Source organism: Hibiscus syriacus, unplaced genomic scaffold (assembly GCF_006381635.1).
Source record: "Hibiscus syriacus cultivar Baekdansim isolate YM2019G1 unplaced genomic scaffold, ASM638163v2 tig00112058_pilon, whole genome shotgun sequence".
NCBI classification, from domain to species: domain Eukaryota; kingdom Viridiplantae; phylum Streptophyta; class Magnoliopsida; order Malvales; family Malvaceae; genus Hibiscus; species Hibiscus syriacus.
The window spans coordinates 1-17,970 of record NW_024063246.1 but is presented as its reverse complement, the minus strand read 5'-3'; the positions used below and the strand labels follow the sequence as shown (position 1 = coordinate 17,970).

The window sequence follows — 17,970 nt, the reverse complement described above, 5'->3', positions numbered from 1 at the left end:
CTGATCTGCGTTTATAACCAAAAATTCGTTCTTTTTAATAATAAAAAGGGATTCGTGGTCGGTTACGTTTAGGGAAGGATTAGCACCCCTACAACGCCCAAAATTGGTACTTTTAATTAAATTGTCTCTAGTATTAAAATTTTAAAAATTCAAAATATATTTAATTTATAATCCTATTATTTCAAAATTATATAAATAATATTTATTTATTTAAAAACATCAGAAAAGAACTTAAGATAGCTCTTTCCTTTGATATTGATAAATATTAATTTAAATACTATTGTTTAATTTAAAATACCAGAATAGGACATCCAGTTGTATTGAGACTGTCCTTTTCTTCGATATTTAAAAAAATATCAAAATAATTTATTAAATATATAAATAATTATTATATATATTTATAACTATAATAATAAAAGTATTTAAATATATAGACAAATAAAACAATAAAAATACAATTAAAATGATATATTTAAAATAATAAAATAGATGAAAACATTTAGAATTAGTGACTAAATATAGTAAAAGTAAAATTAAAAAATCTAATTCATAATTAATCAAATATTAGGGATTAAACATGCTATTTCTTTATTTTATTTATTTAGTGACTAAAATAAACTTATTTAAAATTCGAATATCAGATTAAAATAAATTAAAAATATAAACTCAGTATTAAAATATTATTTATTAAATTAAGGGACTGAATATATTATTTATCCTAAATATTTAAACATACAGGCTAGGACTAAAATGAAATAAAATAAAATTACGAGACTTAATTAAAACATATAAGAATTGATTTTAGTGACAAAAATAGAAATTTACAAATCTAGGATGACTACGCGAGAGGTTTGACCCGTGTGCGAAATTACAGATATACCCCTGCCCAAAACGGCGTCGTTTGGGAGGGGTATATATGATCAAATGGCTGGCCCGTAGGGCCAGCATCCCTCATTCTCTTCTTCGTCTCTCTCTAACCGAGAGAGTTTATAAAACTCTCTCGCCTCTCTCTAACCGAGAGAGTTTCCGGCCGTCGCCGGACACCGTACTCCGGTGTTGGTCTCCACCGCCGGCTACCACACGCGGTGGCCGGATTTTTCCTAAAGACCTAAAATAAAGACCCGAACCTCCCAAGGCCGAATCTGGCCTTGGTTTGCCCTAAAAAGCTCTGGATCGGAGCAGATCTAGAGAAATACCTTCGGGTATTTCGAATGTTTCCTCGGTACGTAGCGTCTCCGGTTACCTTGTGGTTTCCTCGGTAAGTTCTTTCTCTTTTCTTTCTTTCTGTTTTGTTTGCTGCTGAGGGTTGTATTATTTTTTCTTTTTTCTTTTTTTTGTTGTCGTTCTCTGCCGTGTCTCTCCGTGGCTGTCTGTTCTTTCGCAGGTATGGTGGCTTTTATAGCCACCACGAGGTTCTGTTTGGACCGGTCCCGAGAGGGATGTCTAGGTGAGTCACCATAGCTATGCTGGTGACTCACCATGGAGCTCGATTTGGGCTGCCATCTGGTGTTCTGGAATTTACGGCGGTGAGGTGGCGTGGCAAAAGCAGCGTCGGCAGCGACTGGTTGGACCATCTGGCAGTGGAGGCGTCGGCAGCAGCGTCTGGAAGCTGGAGAGGCAGCTTGAGCCTTCTGGAAGCGGCGGCTGGGAGCTAGATACAAACCCTAAATGGGTTTAGGGTTATATATTTGGGCTTTTGGGTTGGGCCGGATTTTGCCCGTTTGTAATAATAATTAATAATAATATTAGTAATAAATAATAAAATTAGTAATTATAATTATAATAATAATTATAAATATAATAATAATAATAATATTTAAATGAAAAAATGAGTATCTTCAGGATGTTTGGTCGATGATTGGATAGAGGGTAAAGTTTTCTAGGCGCTAGGGTATCAATGTGAGAGAAGTGGTTCCAGTGATCTAGTTGTAAATTCTGAAGATTTCAATGAATGTAATGGTGAATGTAGATTTATGGACAGTTCAACGCACCAATGTTGATGGAGGGTTGTCTCTTCGGGCTGTAGAAGATAGGGGAGCTGTCTCGTTGGGTGCTAGCTATGAAGGATGCTGCATTTGTGATGGAGGGTTGATAATACGTAAACAATATTTGGTTATTAGATGTCTTGCTTGGAGTCTGTGTGGATAGGATAGGCATTTCTATTTTCTGTGAATGTGGTGCTCTATCCCTCGAATCTTCTCGTGTGTGTTTTGCGTAGGGGGATCTTCAGTTTCACCATTGGTTTTACATGGAATTGTAGATCAATCTACAACAATAATCTTCTTGCTGCCCGCTTCGGCCTTTTTTTTTTTAAAGTTGGTTGTGTTCTTGCTTGGTGGAGAAGATTATGACTCCACCTTCTTCTAGAATCTCTCGTACAAAGTGATATCGAACATCGATGTACTTCGTCCTTGCATGGTAAACCTGGTTTTTTGCTAAATGAATAGCACTCTAATTATCACAGTGCACTTTGATGTGCTTCTGTTCTATTCCATTCATCAAGCAATCCTTGAAGCCAAATTGCCTCCTTCACAGCCTCTGTAACTGCCATATACTCTGCCTCTGTAGTAGACAAAGCCACTGTTGACTGTAAGGTGGACTTCCAACTGACTGGTGCCTTTGCAAATGTAACACATAACAAGTAGTTGATCGACGCTTGTCCAAATCACCTGCATAGTCTGAATCACAATACCCAACTACACACTGACCATCTTGTTTGTCTTGCTGAAAGACCAAACCAACATCTACGGTGTTCAGAATATACCGCATAATCCATTTCACAGCTTACTAATGCTCCTTTCCAGGATCATGCATATACCTGCTCACAACCCCAACTGCCTGTGAAATATCGGGTCTCGTACACACCATTTCATGCATCAAGCTACCAACAACACTTGCATACGGAACCTTTGACATGTATTCTCGTTCTACATCATCCTTAGATGACATGGATGCACCGAGCTTGAAATGAGGAGCAAGAGGTGTACTAACTGGTTTTGACTTCTCATTCATGCCAAAACATTTTAGTACCTTCCTCATATATTCTTTCTGAGACAAACAAAGCCTCCCCAATTTCTTATCCCTTGATATCTCCATGCCTAGAATCTTCTTCGCTTCACCAAGATCCTTCATCTCAAACTCATTGTTCAATTGAGTCTTTAGTTTTGCAATTTTTGTCTGACTCCTGGAAGCTATCAGCATATCATCAACATAAAGAAGATATATAGGATCTATCTTGTAGCTTGCGTAAATACACACAATGATCATATTTGCTTCTTGTGTACTTCTGCCCTATCATAAACTTGTCAAATCGCTTGTACCACTGCCTTGGAGATTGTTTCAAACCGTACAACGATTTTTCTAATTTGCACACCATCTTTTCTTTTTCAGCAACTTTGAATCCATCTGGTTGAGTCATGTAGATTTCCTCATCCAAGTCTCCATGTAAAAATGCAGTTTTTACATCCATCTGAACTAGTTCCAAATCCAACTGTGCTACCAAAGACAATAAAATTCTGATGGAGGAATGTTTTAAAACTAGAGAAAATACTTCATTATAATCAACTCCCTCCGTTTGAGCGTAGCCTTTAGCCACCAATCTTGCTTTGTAGCGGATGTTATTCTTGTCAGGAAATCCATCTTTCTTTGCATATACCCACTTGCACCCAATTGCCTTATTTCCCTTCGGAAGACTAGCTAGTTTCCACGTCTGATTCTTTTGAAGGGATTGCATTTCTTCATTCATGGAGATCCTCCACTTTTTATGTTATGAACTTTGGACTGCTTCATTAAAAGTGGCAGGAACATCATCAATTACAATTGGTGATGCAAAAGAGACCATATCAGCATAGCGAGCAGGTTGTCTAATGATCCTCTTTTCCTTTCTGAGTGCAATTGATTCATGTTGCTGTGGAGGTTCTTGGGTCTGAACCTCTTCTTCATCTGACTCTTCTTCTACCATAGGAGAGTCAAATCAGTTTCTTTACTGGCTGGGTCAATTCTGCTGAAGTCACCTTTCTCAACATGGTAGATTCATCAAAGGTAACATCCCGGCTGAAGATTATTTTCTTTGTTTCTGGACACCAAAGACGAGAGCCTTTCACACCAGAGGTGATCCCCATAAAGATACCTTCTTTTCTCTTGGATCCAGCTTTGACTCCTTAACATGGTAGTATGCAGTGGAACCAAACACATGTAAGGAATTATAATTTGTAGTAGGTACTCCAACCATTTTTCTAATGGTATTTTACCACCAATAGCAGTCGATGGTAAGTGGTTGACAGGTGACAAGCATAGACCAAAGCCTTAGCCCAAAATTCTTTGCCTAACCTAGCATTAGACAACGTACACCGAACCTTCTCCACTAATGTCCAGTTCATACGCTCTGCCATCCCATTCTGTTGTGGTGTATATCTGACAGTGAAGTGCCTAACAATACCTTCTTCTTAACAGACTTTCAGAAATGGATCATTTTTGTACTCTCCACCATTATTTGTACGGAGACGTTTGATTTTTCTACCTGCTTGAGTCCCCACAATCTTTTTCCATTTAAGGAAAAATCCTAGCACCTTATCCTTTGTCTTCATTGTATACACCCAAACTCTCCGGGAAAAATCATCAACAAAGGTGACATAATAGTGTGTTCCTCCCAATGAAGTTGTCTTGGAAGGCCCCCTTACATCTGAATGAACATAATCCAAAATACCTTTAGTATCATAGATTGTTGTTCCAAATTTCACCATCGTCTTCTTCCCTTTGATGCAATGCTCACAAAAAGCTAATTTGCAAGCCCGAGCACCCTTCAATAATCCTTGATCTATCATCAATTTCAAGGATTTTTCATCAACATGCCCCAAGCGCATATGCCATAACCTGGTTGCTTCTAACTCCTGTTCATCAGTAAAAGATGCCACTGCTGTTGTCCCAACAATTGTACTACCCAGAAAGTAATACACATTGTTTCTTTTCCGAATTCCCTTCATTATCACCAGTGCACTAGAGATAATCCTCATAATCCCATATTTTGCCCTCACTTCTAAACCTTTTGACTCTAAGGTTCCCACAGAGATGAGATTTCTCATTAAATCTGGTACATAATGGACACCTGTTAAGGTTCTGATTGAACCATCACGATTCCTCAAGCGAATTGAACCAATCCCAAGTGTGTCAAGAGGGGAATTATTTTCTATGTAGACAATTCCACCTTTTAGTTCTTTAAAATCAAAGAATCATTCTCTATTGGGGGTCATATGGTGGCTACACGCTGAATCTAACAGTCATAAACTGGAACAACTGGTTGATGGCGTAGCAGCGAATGCGAAATCTGAATCTGCATCATCATACTCGACCATATTTGATTTTGAGACAATCTTTCCCCTTTAAGGTTTGCCTTTATTCTTTAGCATGGGGTATTGTTTCTTCCAGTGTCATTTTTCTCGACAAAAGGCACATTCATCTTTGCTCAATCTGGACTTTGACTTCGATCTCCCTCTCCTTCCTTTATTCTGACTCTTCGAACGGCCTCTAACAACAGAGATTCTGCTTTGACACTTGTGTTTTCTTGTTTGTCTTTCTTTCTCAATTCATAACTATACAAGGCAGCAGTTACTTCACTGAGAGACATATCAACCTTCCATGAAGTAGAGTAGTTTCAAGATACTCAAACTCATCAGGAAGTGATCTCATCAACATCAGAGCTAGATCTTCGTCTTCAAAAGTCACGTCCATATTCATCAGATCAGTCACCAGCTGATTAAAGCTAGTAATGTGATCATTCATAGTGGTACCTGGTACATAGTTGAAGCGGAACAATCTTTTTTTCATATAGAGCTTGTTCTGACCGCTTTTCTTCAAAAATTTCTCCTCCAGTGTCTTCCACAATTTACTTGTAGAAGTTTCCTTAGAAAATGCATATTTCTGCTCTCTAGAAAGACACGATCGAATAGTATCACATGCCAATCTATTGATCCTCTTCCATTCTTTCTCCTCAACATCATCTGGTTTCTCTCCTTCAATAACAATGTCTAGACCCTGCTGAAATAGGGCATCTAGAACCTCACTTTGCCACATGCCGAAATGACTGGTGCCATAAAAATCTCCACTGCAAATCTAACATTTGTCACACATTTCTTGCAGATGTTTTTGTGTCGTCTACCATTTCTGCTATAAATTCTATTTAATAGTTGTCAATACAGAATGTCAATTACCCCAAGGAATTTTTTTTTTTGATGTGGAAAATCAGCCTAAGCCACAACCACAGAGCATACTAAAATAAACCAAGAGCGTTGATACCAATTGTTGTGGAATATGGGTTAATTTCCACCAATAATAATAAATTCACCTTGAAAACTATTATCTAGGTGACTAGTGTAAAACGATTGTACTAAAAATCACCCCAAGGTAGATTCCCAGGAAAGAGGAGTGGTCACAATGGTTCATCTTAAAACCCACTTCCTTAGATAGAACTTCCAAGACAAGTAATTTTAATAGGACAATAATTAACAACAACTATACCCGAAAATAGCTATTAAATAGACATAAAAAAGAACACCAAAATTTAACGAGGTTCGGCCAAAATTATGCATATGTCCTCAAACACTACTAAAATAATATTTCACTAATAGAGGAAACATTACAAAGAGAGAAAGAGTACAAATAGCCTTTAATAGTGAAGAAGACTTATATTTGTGGGTAGAGCGTAAGGCTCTTAACCTTGTGATCATGGGATCGAATCTCATGGTGGACAATTCATAATTCTGATTGCCGGAGGTCTCTCATGGAAGCTGCTCTCAAACTGGCGTTGAGGACAGCCTACTATCATACCTTCCCCTTACCTCATTACATATGAGAATAGGGTCAGCTAATTTTTTTTTAATTAAGGAGGAGGAGGGCTCTATTTATAACAAAGAATTTCTTCTCCTCCTTATACACAACCAATGTGGGACTTTGCCAAAAAAAAACACAAAGGTCATCGAATATATATCCGAATGAGAGAATTTGTTGAACTGTCATCCCAAGTGGCTGGACCGATGATCCGCACTTGGTCTTGCGCAAAATAACACCACTTTTGGTCTTAATTTCCACACTCTTCCCGTGCTTGCCATGTGGCAGAAAGAAGCTATTCACCATCTCCCTGTATAAATTCAAGTTTCATATTGATCGATTCAGTAGCAAAACAAGCCACAGTTTGATTAGGTGAGCAGCCCCAATATTCATTTCTTTCTAGAAAGAAAATGGCTCCTGTCTCCAAGGTTGTTGCCTCATGGTACAAGAAGCTTGCAGATGGAGATATTGATGATTTTGAGCCTGCTCCAGCAACGTCCTGCATACAAGGAAACGGTGATGATGATGGCCATGTATCAATAACCTAAACATGGATGACACTCACAAAGACAATAAGTAGATATTACACACTCAAATCTAGGGATGAGTAATTATATGTCATCTATATTTAGGCTATTGATACATGGCCATCACTGTACTATTGACTACTCAAATAGCTACAACTTATAATCATGGTAGTCTTGTGTTACGTAGCACCACATTATGTGCAGACACAAGTATCAAGTATAATGGTAAAGTATATTGTAATTTCAAGAAGAAACTTCAAGTTCATATCTCAGAGATTATATTGTTAAAAGGAAAAGGTATACATTTTAAACAAGTAAACACAAACAACATATTTTGTAAGGAGCTTGGGGGGTTTGGGCAAGATGTTTTATTGGATCCTTGTCTTTATATACTACGTTGTGAGGGTTGTTTTATGGGGATTTCATTTTCCTGCAGGTTTCATGCCATGCAAACCTGGTATATACATATTATACATTCGTTATAACCGTTAATGGGTCGATTATTTGTGGATAATAAACATTTATACGGCTTCCAAAAGCCGTTAGTGCTTTCGTGCCAATCTTTTGAGTTAATTATGACGTCGGAGCTAGGGTCTGCCGCCGGGCAGTGGTTTTGGTTCTCTAATTTTTTTAAAAAAAATTGTTCTATATAAGATTATTTAGTTATAAATATTTATTTTCTAATGTTAAAAGAAAGAGGAAGAGCATTTCGCTCATTTTATAATGTATAAAGATTTTTTATTCATTTAAAATTAAACTTTAAATTCCAAATATGAAGTAAAATAAATTTGACACAAAGCTTTCCTAAAATTAGACAAAGAAATGTAAGGTGACAGAAGCAGGTGTAAGAAAAAATTGGGATTTGAAACTCATGAACGTATTATAATCGTTTTTAATGCACACATGGATAAACTTAAGGATAATGGTTTTAAACTATATCCGTAAGCAATATGGGCATAAAATGTTGAGGTTTGTAAAAATTAGGTAAGATATATGTGGTTTTTTTATGCAACTTGAATGGTACAAGAATTAGGTTAGGGTTGCATTAAATCAAAAAACAGTTGGTTGTTCCACAACTTTCGTGGTTCACCAAAAAGAGTTTTATGGGACAACCAACCTTTGTCATCCTTGAGTTACAGATAGCCGTATGTGAATAAAGTAGAAGTAAGGGGTAACGCGGGGGTGTTGATGTAGGCATGAGATTAAGGAGGTTGCCTACTTTGAGTTATAGATAGGTGTGGCCAATGCCTTTTGTCATCTGCCAATTGGGCAGGCCTCACGTTCAACCTTGAAGCTTATTAGTGTGTATGAAAAAGAGGTAATACGTTATATAGTCCAAGACAAATGGAGATGATGTTGTGGCCTGGGTGCTAACTGAAAACATAGAAATCTGATGCATGGACAATAGTTGAGTAATTGATTTCTCTAAAGCCCAAATCATCTTACCTAAAGTCCTCTGTCTCACAAGATATGTGGCTTTGTGTCATTTTCTTACCTATTATCATCTTAAACAAGGATGACTCACAAACATAACATCGGCAAGGAAGGAGCATCTCCACATTGTGCTGTCCAAGCTTGCCATTGATCTTCAAAGCAAGAGTAATAGGATGCTCATCTTGGACTCTTTATTTTGATCTTTTTATAAACCTTAAAATTAATTGAATTTTATATTATATTTATAATATTTTAGTGAACATATATAATATTAGGTCTATAACTCTACAATTATTTATTATCGTTTAATTTACCGATGATCTGTCTATCATTAAAAAAAACCTAGCCGCTTTCTTCCTGCTCCTCTCTCTTCTTTTTTTCTTTTTTATATTTTGTCAATTTTATTAATCAAATTAACTTTTTTTTCTTTAATTTTGTTTAACCGGTGGTGACAATAGTTTTGATGCTGGTTGTCACCTGTCGGTTATCTTTTTTCTTTCTTTTTTAGTTTTTTTCATAAAAAAATTACGTCTTTGTGACATATTCTCTACATTTATGACATGTTTGTCTCTGTCCTTGTGACACGTTTTTCTCTATATTTTAGTAGTTTATGGTTTTTTTGTCGTTGTTTTCATTTTTTTTTCTCAGGGTTGGATTTGACATCGCCACGACTGATCAAGATGAAGTTTATTTGTTATCATGTTGATCTTCCCTTTTTTGGACCATCAGATTGATTTGGACACGCATTTTATATTGGTGGATAGTTTTCTCACGTCGCTTAATTCTGATTTTGCGATTTATTAGTGATCTTCAGTAGTTTCATCTTTTTTTTGTGGTTCGTTTGTCGATTCAGTCAGATTTGTTAATATCTTTATTTTGTTCTAGCATTGGTTAGATTTTCTATCATTTTCTTTTTCGATCATTGTGCGATCTAGATAACTAGTTTTTGTGTTAATAGTTATAACAAAATGTCCTAATTATAATTTAGTTTATACTTACGATTACGATTATATTTGTAAATATTCATTGTAATTCTGAATATTTTCTATTTTTAATAAAATTAACATAATTCTATATAAAAAAAAGGTTATTGAGTGTGAGTTGTTACAAAGCTATTTCCAAATAAATAATTACCAAATACAAGGATGGGCAATGTGAAAAGAATGCTCTTGTTTTTAGGAAAGCAAATTCAAACCGTTCACTCCAATGAAAAGAGTGGTGTTAAGTAAGACCCTGTTTGGATTTGTAAATTGCACATGAAAACAATCTCAAAACGACAAAGAACTAGGCTACATTCCCACCGTTTTTGATTTTTATTAATATTTTTCTATTTCTACTTTAACTAGTATCCTACGTTGATCAAAATCTTATTTTTCTTTCACCAAACAGCGGAGGGTCAAGTGGGAAAAACCCAATTTAGATACTGTAAGTCCTTTTAGTTTGGGTTAAAATTTATACAAGTAAATTTACTATTATTTTCCTCAATTCTGGTGTTGAGTAACTCCTTAATTCCTCCTTGGTTTAAAGTTAAAATTTTTACTTCATGTTTGGATGCTGACAAAACTGGGGAAATGAAAAGAAATCATGTTTTAATCCAAATATTCAACAAGTCAACAAGTCTTGAACTTGTGATCACCATCTTCAGTTTAAGAGTTTTTGTTTTTCTTCGGTCCTGACAAATTGGAAACATGTTTGGTTGCTGGGAAAACAAATGAAAGATAACCCAAAAAAGTTTTTTTTTTTTGCATTCATTTGATTTTTGTAACTAGAATTGAAGATTCTCTTGTTTTTTTCCTGGAGGTTTTTCCTAGCTCAGGATGAATTACTGATGAAATCGAGGGAAGGAAGAAAAAGATGTATAATTTATGTTTCCTTTTTTAATTATTATATATTTCTATGAATAAATTCTTTGTTTGGAGCATTGGTTGTCTTGTGTGCTTATGAATTTATATATGCAACAGAAATTGGAGGCTTAAACGAGGACTGAATTTTTTGGTTTGCTAAAGATATTGACAACTGATATGATGTATTGAAAAGGAAGAACAATTAACCTATAGGCTTTCACCTTATGCCTACTTCTCCTGCCGTAATTAAAAAAGCAATCGACTAAAAAATAATCAATGGAGCAGACGTCTGAGAATCTCCATGAGAGAAATGATCATGTTCTTGATATACCAAATGATGGCCAACTTGGAAATAATGTTGAATCAAGAACTTCTCATGTACCTGTGATTCAGCCAGCTCCTGCTGGATCAAGTCATGGGAGTTTTATCTCATCCTTTTGCTTTTGGGTTTATATCAGACTAGTTTTCAATATAAGTCAGATTGTTGCATCAGTAGCTGTTCTAGCAGTTTCCAGGAATGAGAAGCCACAAGCTCCATTGCCCACTTGGATTGTGGGTTACGCCGCTGGGTGTGCTGCTAGTATTCCTATCATTTTCCAGCATTGTTTTCTCCGTATCCTATGTAAGCGCTCACCGCTCACCTTTTTTCCGACATTTTTCAATGTTAATCTAATGTCTAATGTTCATAATTTGGCAGTTTGCACTTTAAGATGGTTTCTCAGTGTTATATTCTTCTTGGTGTGGAATCATTTGCTTGAATTATAGATCTTCATCTACTTTGCCTTTTGTCTATTTCATTCTCTCCATACATGCTGGATACTAGCTAGCTTAGAAGAACGGAATTTGAGAGTTTTGGAAATTTTGCCGTTGTCTCCAATAGAAGTTACCAACCCTTGAGATTGTTTAACTTTCTCCTTTTAACGTGGACTCACGTTCTTGAAGTTTCTGAATCATGTTGCATGATCTCCTTTACATGTCTCAGTTTCTGGATCATTCGACTTTATTTTTTTGGATGATTCATCAATTTTATTACCCAAAGAAGCATAGAATGCTACAAAAATACCCATCTCAACATTATATACAGTCTACATACAAAAACAGCAGATCGGTTTTAATATAAACCCCATGAAATACAGAGGTTAGAATTAATTCTATCAATCCTATTGAAGTTTTTCCCCCTAAGTTTGATTCCTACAAATTCTTTGATCCAAGTTAGGAGATCTTCATTGGTTCAGGAGCATCCTTTAAAAATTCTTTGGTGCGCTCTTCCCACAAAATATATAAAGGCGCACCATGCAAGCTTAAGAATAGTAGATAAGAGTGACTTTCCTTTCCAAGAACTATAAGCCCAAGCTAGCAATGCCTCCCATGATGAGCGAGTTTGTTAATACTGCTGAGAAGCAGAATTTTGTTCCATAAAAAAGAAGCAGTGGAGCATTCAAAGAACAAGTGGTTCCTAGATTCCATTGATTCATTGCAAAGCACACAATTCCCTTCGGTTCTGAGTATAATCTGTGTGTTAGAATGTCTAATATCAGAAGAAAATTGCTTTTGATCCGTAGAACATGTTTTATGTTTTACATTGTGTATTTTCAATGAGAGTGGTGCTCTTTTCTGTACAGTGTTGTGTTTTCTTCAGATGATCTTCACAGTTACTGCTGATGTTACTGAAAATAGGATAGACATTAAAGAAAACCTACTTTTTGCTGTGCTTATGTTAAGAAAGAGTTGAACATATTCTGGTGTAAATTTAAGCCTCAGACAGTTTGTATTATATTTGGTTTTTTATAAGCACCTTTTGGTTTGGTCGTAACATTTGCTTTTCAGAATGTTTTATGCATAACTTAAATCAGTTATATGCAATTGCCGATGCATTTTTTGCACGGTAACTTGGCAGGCTTAACAGATTATTGGAGCACTTCAAATGGGTGCTAAAAGCATACTTTTTTGTGTGGTTTGTTATTGGAAATGTTTGGCTATTTGGAGGTCACTCTTCATCAGGAGCTTCAAATTTGCACAGGTGTCAACACTTACCTGTACAAGTATTATACTAGTCGTTGGCTTTTCTCTTATCTGGAAATCAACCGGTTTCTTTGGCTCCACTGCAGATTATGCATAATGTTTCTTGTCTTCAGCTATCTCAATTTTATTATTCCCTTCATCCTGGTTGTGGTTTTGGCATGCTGCTGTGGGGACCTTGGTCTAATTAGAGGAGCCCCTTCAGAATGCATCGATTCTCTGCCAACATACACTTTCAAGTTGCTGAAAGATGGTACTGGCATCATAAAGAAAATTAATTCTGAAGTTAAAGGAGGGGCTGAAGCAGCAGGAGCCGAGAAGGACTGTGCTATTCCACGGGATGATGCTGTAAGTTCCGGAATGCCTTGCTCATAAGATTGATTACTTATGCTTAATGCTCGAGGAAGCATTATGATTACATACTTTACATTGTTTTGTTATCAACCGGAAATTTCCAGTCAGCTAAATCTATATCATCAATATGCAGGTTTGCTGCATTTGTTTGACGAATTACGCGGATAATGAAGTGCTGAGGAGCTCCCTTGCTCTCATGTCTTCCATAAAAACTGTGTAGATAAATGGCTCAAGATGAAAGCGCTCTGTCCTCTTTGCAAATGCACGATTTTGTTGAAGAAATAAGGGTTTTTGTTTTCTGTTTTTGTTAATGGTATTACCCAAGTAGGTAATTGCTCTTCCGAGTACATTCCTGTCCCGGTTACCTTCTGCTATTGAATCAGATCAATAATGTTGGCAAAAAAATGAGAAGAGGGAAAAAGGAAAGAAGAAATCTAAAATGAAAAGGTTAGACATACAAAGGATATCATCATACTTGAAATACAATCTGTTGATATCAACCCTTTTAATCAATTTAATAGATATGATAGTTAAAACTTTTGTGAAGGTGAGCCCATTGATTCTAATTCGTATGGTAAGCTGATAAATTAACAACATAGTACGATTTCTAGATTTCTAGTTGAATCTCTTGTCACCAACAAAGAATTTATAGTGCTTAACTCGAGGATATCAATAAAGAATTTATAGTGTTTGTCATTAAAGATGGTGGTGGTATGGTTTGTAGTGGCATCATGTCAAATATGGGTGAGAAGAAGGAATGTGGTGAGCAGCTTGCAAAATCTGGCATCTTGCATCCCTTTTGTGAGTGGGACTGCAAAGAAACCAGCAGCAGTGTTGCCAAGACACTCAGAAAGTGAAGACCACCAAGCCCAAGTGCTTGTGCCGAGCATCGACCCTTCTCTAGGCCTTCCGGTTAACACCACTTCGGCTCTTCAAATGCCATCCCCGCTTGCAACATTGATGCCAGTGTCTAATTGCCCTAATATGTCTCCTAAAAACACAATCTTCTAATTCAAGTTTTAAGAAAAAAAAAACATGAAGCCAACTGCTGTTCTTTTCCTGATGAGCTTGGGTATGTATCCTGAACCTTTCACCAGATTCACCAGTCAACCTCCTCTTGTTCTTCTTCTTGAGTGGGACAAGTTCGAACTCTGTATCGAAGGCAACCCTAGCAGCATTAATGGGGACAAAGTGAAGGTATTTGTGGGAGCAAATTGCCTTGCGTTGATGGCATGGGTTTTCATGTGAGGAATCCATCTTGACATGATAGTTATTACCACAACAATGTCTTATTCGTGCAACAAATTGACACAGGATAATAGCTTAATGTAGGTTGTGCATGAGAGTGGAGTGGCTATTATGTTTTGTTTTCTAATTTTCAAATAATAACAATCATAAGTCAGAATGTCTTACTTTGAATGGAATGAAGCTAAGTTATTAAGCAATTCAATGCGCTTTTTTTCTCTTTAATAATTTAATGATATGATATCCTAGTTCAACTCTAAACTAAAATTCAATGCTAAAATAAAATTAAGTGATTAAACAATATACCTCGGTAGTTTATCCTATTCCTATAATTATAGCTTCAAAAGGAATTCTTATACTCTAATTTACATGAATAAAATTCATCACAGTAAAGGACAATAACTAACGTGTTTAAAATCATGTGATGATATATGAGCATACACCTTAGTATACTCGTACAAAAACAAAACAGTATTCATTACATTATACATTTCTCCCTTTTAATGCCTTGTCTTAAATGTGCAAACACTGACAAAGTCTTGAAGAGATATAGCAGTAACCATCCATATAAAGTAGTACTAACTTTAAACTACTCCATAGTACCATCCAAGAGAAACATGAAACGGAACCAAATGCCTAAAATCAACAGATTTCATAACTCTCATGTTAAAATTATTCAAATTTCACTGAAGTTTTATTCCAAATTAACAAAACCGAACCGAAGAGGGTTAAATGTCCACATCTGAGGTTAAATGATAAAAGCAAAACCAAATCTCCTGTGCTACTTTACCGCACTGGCTGCTGATTGTAGTGGTTCTTCTCTTGCTTCTTTGCAGCAGCAAGCCTGCACTCCTTGCAGCAGCCTCATTCGCAGCAGCACGTGAAGCAGCATCCATCTCTTTACTCGATTTTTTTCTTCCCTGGAGCTGCTTTTTTCAGCTTCTCCTTCACATCCACAGGAGATGACTGTTCCAGCTGTTGGTTTCACCGCTTTCATTGTCATCAGTGCTTTCAGGCAGTCCTGCAATGATTCTTTCACCTCCTTCAATGATTTTCCTTCTTTTTCTTCTTTTGGCACTCTTGCTCTCAGCAGGAGCATTCTCTTTCTTTTAATTTTCCCATAGATCTCTGGTCTTTCCCTGTTCAGCACCTGCAATCAGGAAAAATATCGCCTTGTGTAAGAGCAAGCGAAGAAACTACCAAGAAATCAATCTAGAAATGAACAGAAAATAGTAAGCATCAAAAACACTGCACCATTGACGTTAAGTCTCGGTTTAAAATTAGCCTCGTTGCATAAATGAAACATATCTTTCTTAGAATGAAACTATCAGCATAAGCAGGATGTTACCTTGGGAGTCATTCGCATCACCTGCCTTTGGTTTTGTAAGTCCTAACTCAGCAAGAACAGCATCAAGTTCCTCAAGCTCCTTCTTCTTCAGCTCCTTCTTTGAAAGCGTTTTCTCAGCCTCTTATTGACGACAAAGGGTTCAGGAGGTTGCTAATAACCGACTCCACTTCTGCCTGAGTCTCAGCTTCGTTTCAGTTCTTCTTCAGCATCATCGTCCACTTCGTCAAGACCATCTTTGTCATTTTCACTTTCCTGGAGAGCAAAGTAAAATAAAACATAACAATCTGTTAAACAAAAGTACTGATGCCAATGATAACAAGAAATACAATGATGATGTTCCAGAGATCACTTTGGGAAGGCATTCCACGCACATCAACAGGCAACATATTTTGTATGCATCTTAAATATTTTGTAATTTGATTGTCATTATATTGAACAATAACCATATCCGAAATGAACAAAAAATGCCTAAATACAAATGTAAAAGGCGTCCAACAGTCAACCACAGGACATAACCAAGTGTTTATTGAAAAATCATGTTTAGTTTCATATGATTAAATGATAAGAGTGAATATGTAATCATAAAGAGAGTGGAACCTCAAACACGACACCATACACGTGTTAGCTTCATCAATCAAGTTTAATTTCAGTTCAACACAGAACCAAATGAATGATCAAATCAAGAGAAACATTCAGCAACATCCTACGGAACTGGAGGCAAAAACTACCTTGGCAACTACATACAGCATGTTATCACATATCAACATCATTTGTTCATGAGGATATCCACAAGCACTATTGCATCCACAGTACAAGATTAGTTCATCATATCTGGCGCAACAAAGCTTAAAAATTACAAGAAATTTTGGTCAAAAAGCACATAGAATTTAAAACATTTTCTAAGTAACAACAATTTCCTCAATATGAAGCATAATCACCATCCATCATATTCCAATTACAGTGTATATAATAGGAAAAATAACACAAGCCACATTCATACATACTACATGGCATCCTATCTATTATCACCAAAATAATCACATAACACCAAATCTTCTGATCATTAAGATAATCCAAATACCACACAAATATTAAAATCAAAACAGAAGTTCATCGTCTAATCATAAACACCATACATTGAAAAAAAAAACTGACCTCTAAACAGGCTCAGGTTGTTTAGGAATGCCACAAGCAGAGCCAAGAGGAGCCGATGAGGCATAATAATCATCATCGTCTTCCTCATCAACATCAGCCCAAGACTTCACCGTGAGAGGCGATGGGGCCCAAAACACCTCTTTCTTCTCGGCTTCCTTCCCCAATCCTTTCAACCCTTTGTTCTTAGAAGAAGAACCCAGTTTTCCTTTTCGTTTCCCTTCTTCTTCAAACTCCCCAGTGCAGCAAAAACATTGGTGCTGTTAATCACCAATGGATCCTCCTTCCGGCCTTTCCCTCCCCCATCATTTTTTTCTCTTTAATACATCCCTCCCAAAAATAACAATTTTTTATGATACTCTTATCGAAGAAAACGATTTTTAAGTAATGGCAAATCCCGGGGTTGAAAATACAGTCGTTCTTGATTTAAAAAAAACGGAAAATTGGAGAATTTTATTGAAATAACGTGAAACTGATCAAGAGGTAATTTTCTTTTGTGGGGTTTCCCGGATGATCTGAGAGACGCTGAACGTAGGTGATGAAGCGCGTTCTGGAACCGGAAAACGGAACGTAAAGGAAGCAAGGTGTTTTTCAATGTAGGTTAAGCGTTTCAAGTTCCCAATTAATACAAGCAAAGAAAATACAAAGAAAGAAAAGAAAAACGCTTTTTTCTTTCTGTTTCAACCCTTTTTTGTTTTCTAAAATTTTCCTTTGGAATTTGGGAAATATTATTCTTTCGTTAGAGAAAGAAACGTGGCGTACGCAGGTGGGATTCTTACGGTAAATGACAACGAAGACTGTGTAATGAGATGTAGGGTATGGATATAGTTGGATTGATATGAGCCGTTTGATTTACCAGTCATCACACTGGACTTCGCGGTTGGGAATAAGTGGGGGCCCAAACCCCATTGGAAACTTTTCAAAATTTTTTCCTGAAAGAAAACAAAATAAACGGTGCTAAGCTAACGTGTGGAAGAAATACAATTTACAAGACATCTGGCTGCCATGCAAACATTTTGGACCACTTTATAAATATACGTATCCCATATTTATTTTCTTACAAAATTTAAAAAAAATTGAAGTATCACTTTTTAATCTTATAGTTGAATTAATTTATTATTTCGTTCTTATAGTATTTTCACATTAATTTAACTTTCGAAGTTATTCCAATCGCATCATTCTATATCGTATCTCTAACTTAAAACTCTAAATTGTAAACTCTTAA

The 17,970-nt window shown here is 36.3% G+C and overlaps 2 protein-coding genes across 2 annotated transcripts; both read left to right on the top strand.

Moving 5' to 3' along the window:
• Positions 1–11,986: 11,986 nt before the first annotated feature.
• Positions 11,987–13,363, top strand: LOC120174354 (E3 ubiquitin-protein ligase At1g63170-like). Its single transcript, XM_039181238.1, has 5 exons — positions 11,987–12,037; positions 12,267–12,343; positions 12,525–12,647; positions 12,736–12,994; positions 13,134–13,363. Exons 1-5 carry the CDS (start codon positions 11,987–11,989, stop codon positions 13,218–13,220), a joined length of 597 nt encoding a protein of 198 aa, XP_039037169.1. The 3' UTR covers positions 13,221–13,363.
• A 339-nt stretch (positions 13,364–13,702) lies between these two features.
• Positions 13,703–14,248, top strand: LOC120174353. Its single transcript, XM_039181237.1, has 2 exons — positions 13,703–13,986; positions 14,098–14,248. Exons 1-2 carry the CDS (start codon positions 13,703–13,705, stop codon positions 14,246–14,248), a joined length of 435 nt encoding a protein of 144 aa, XP_039037168.1.
• The last annotated feature ends 3,722 nt before the right edge of the window (positions 14,249–17,970 follow it).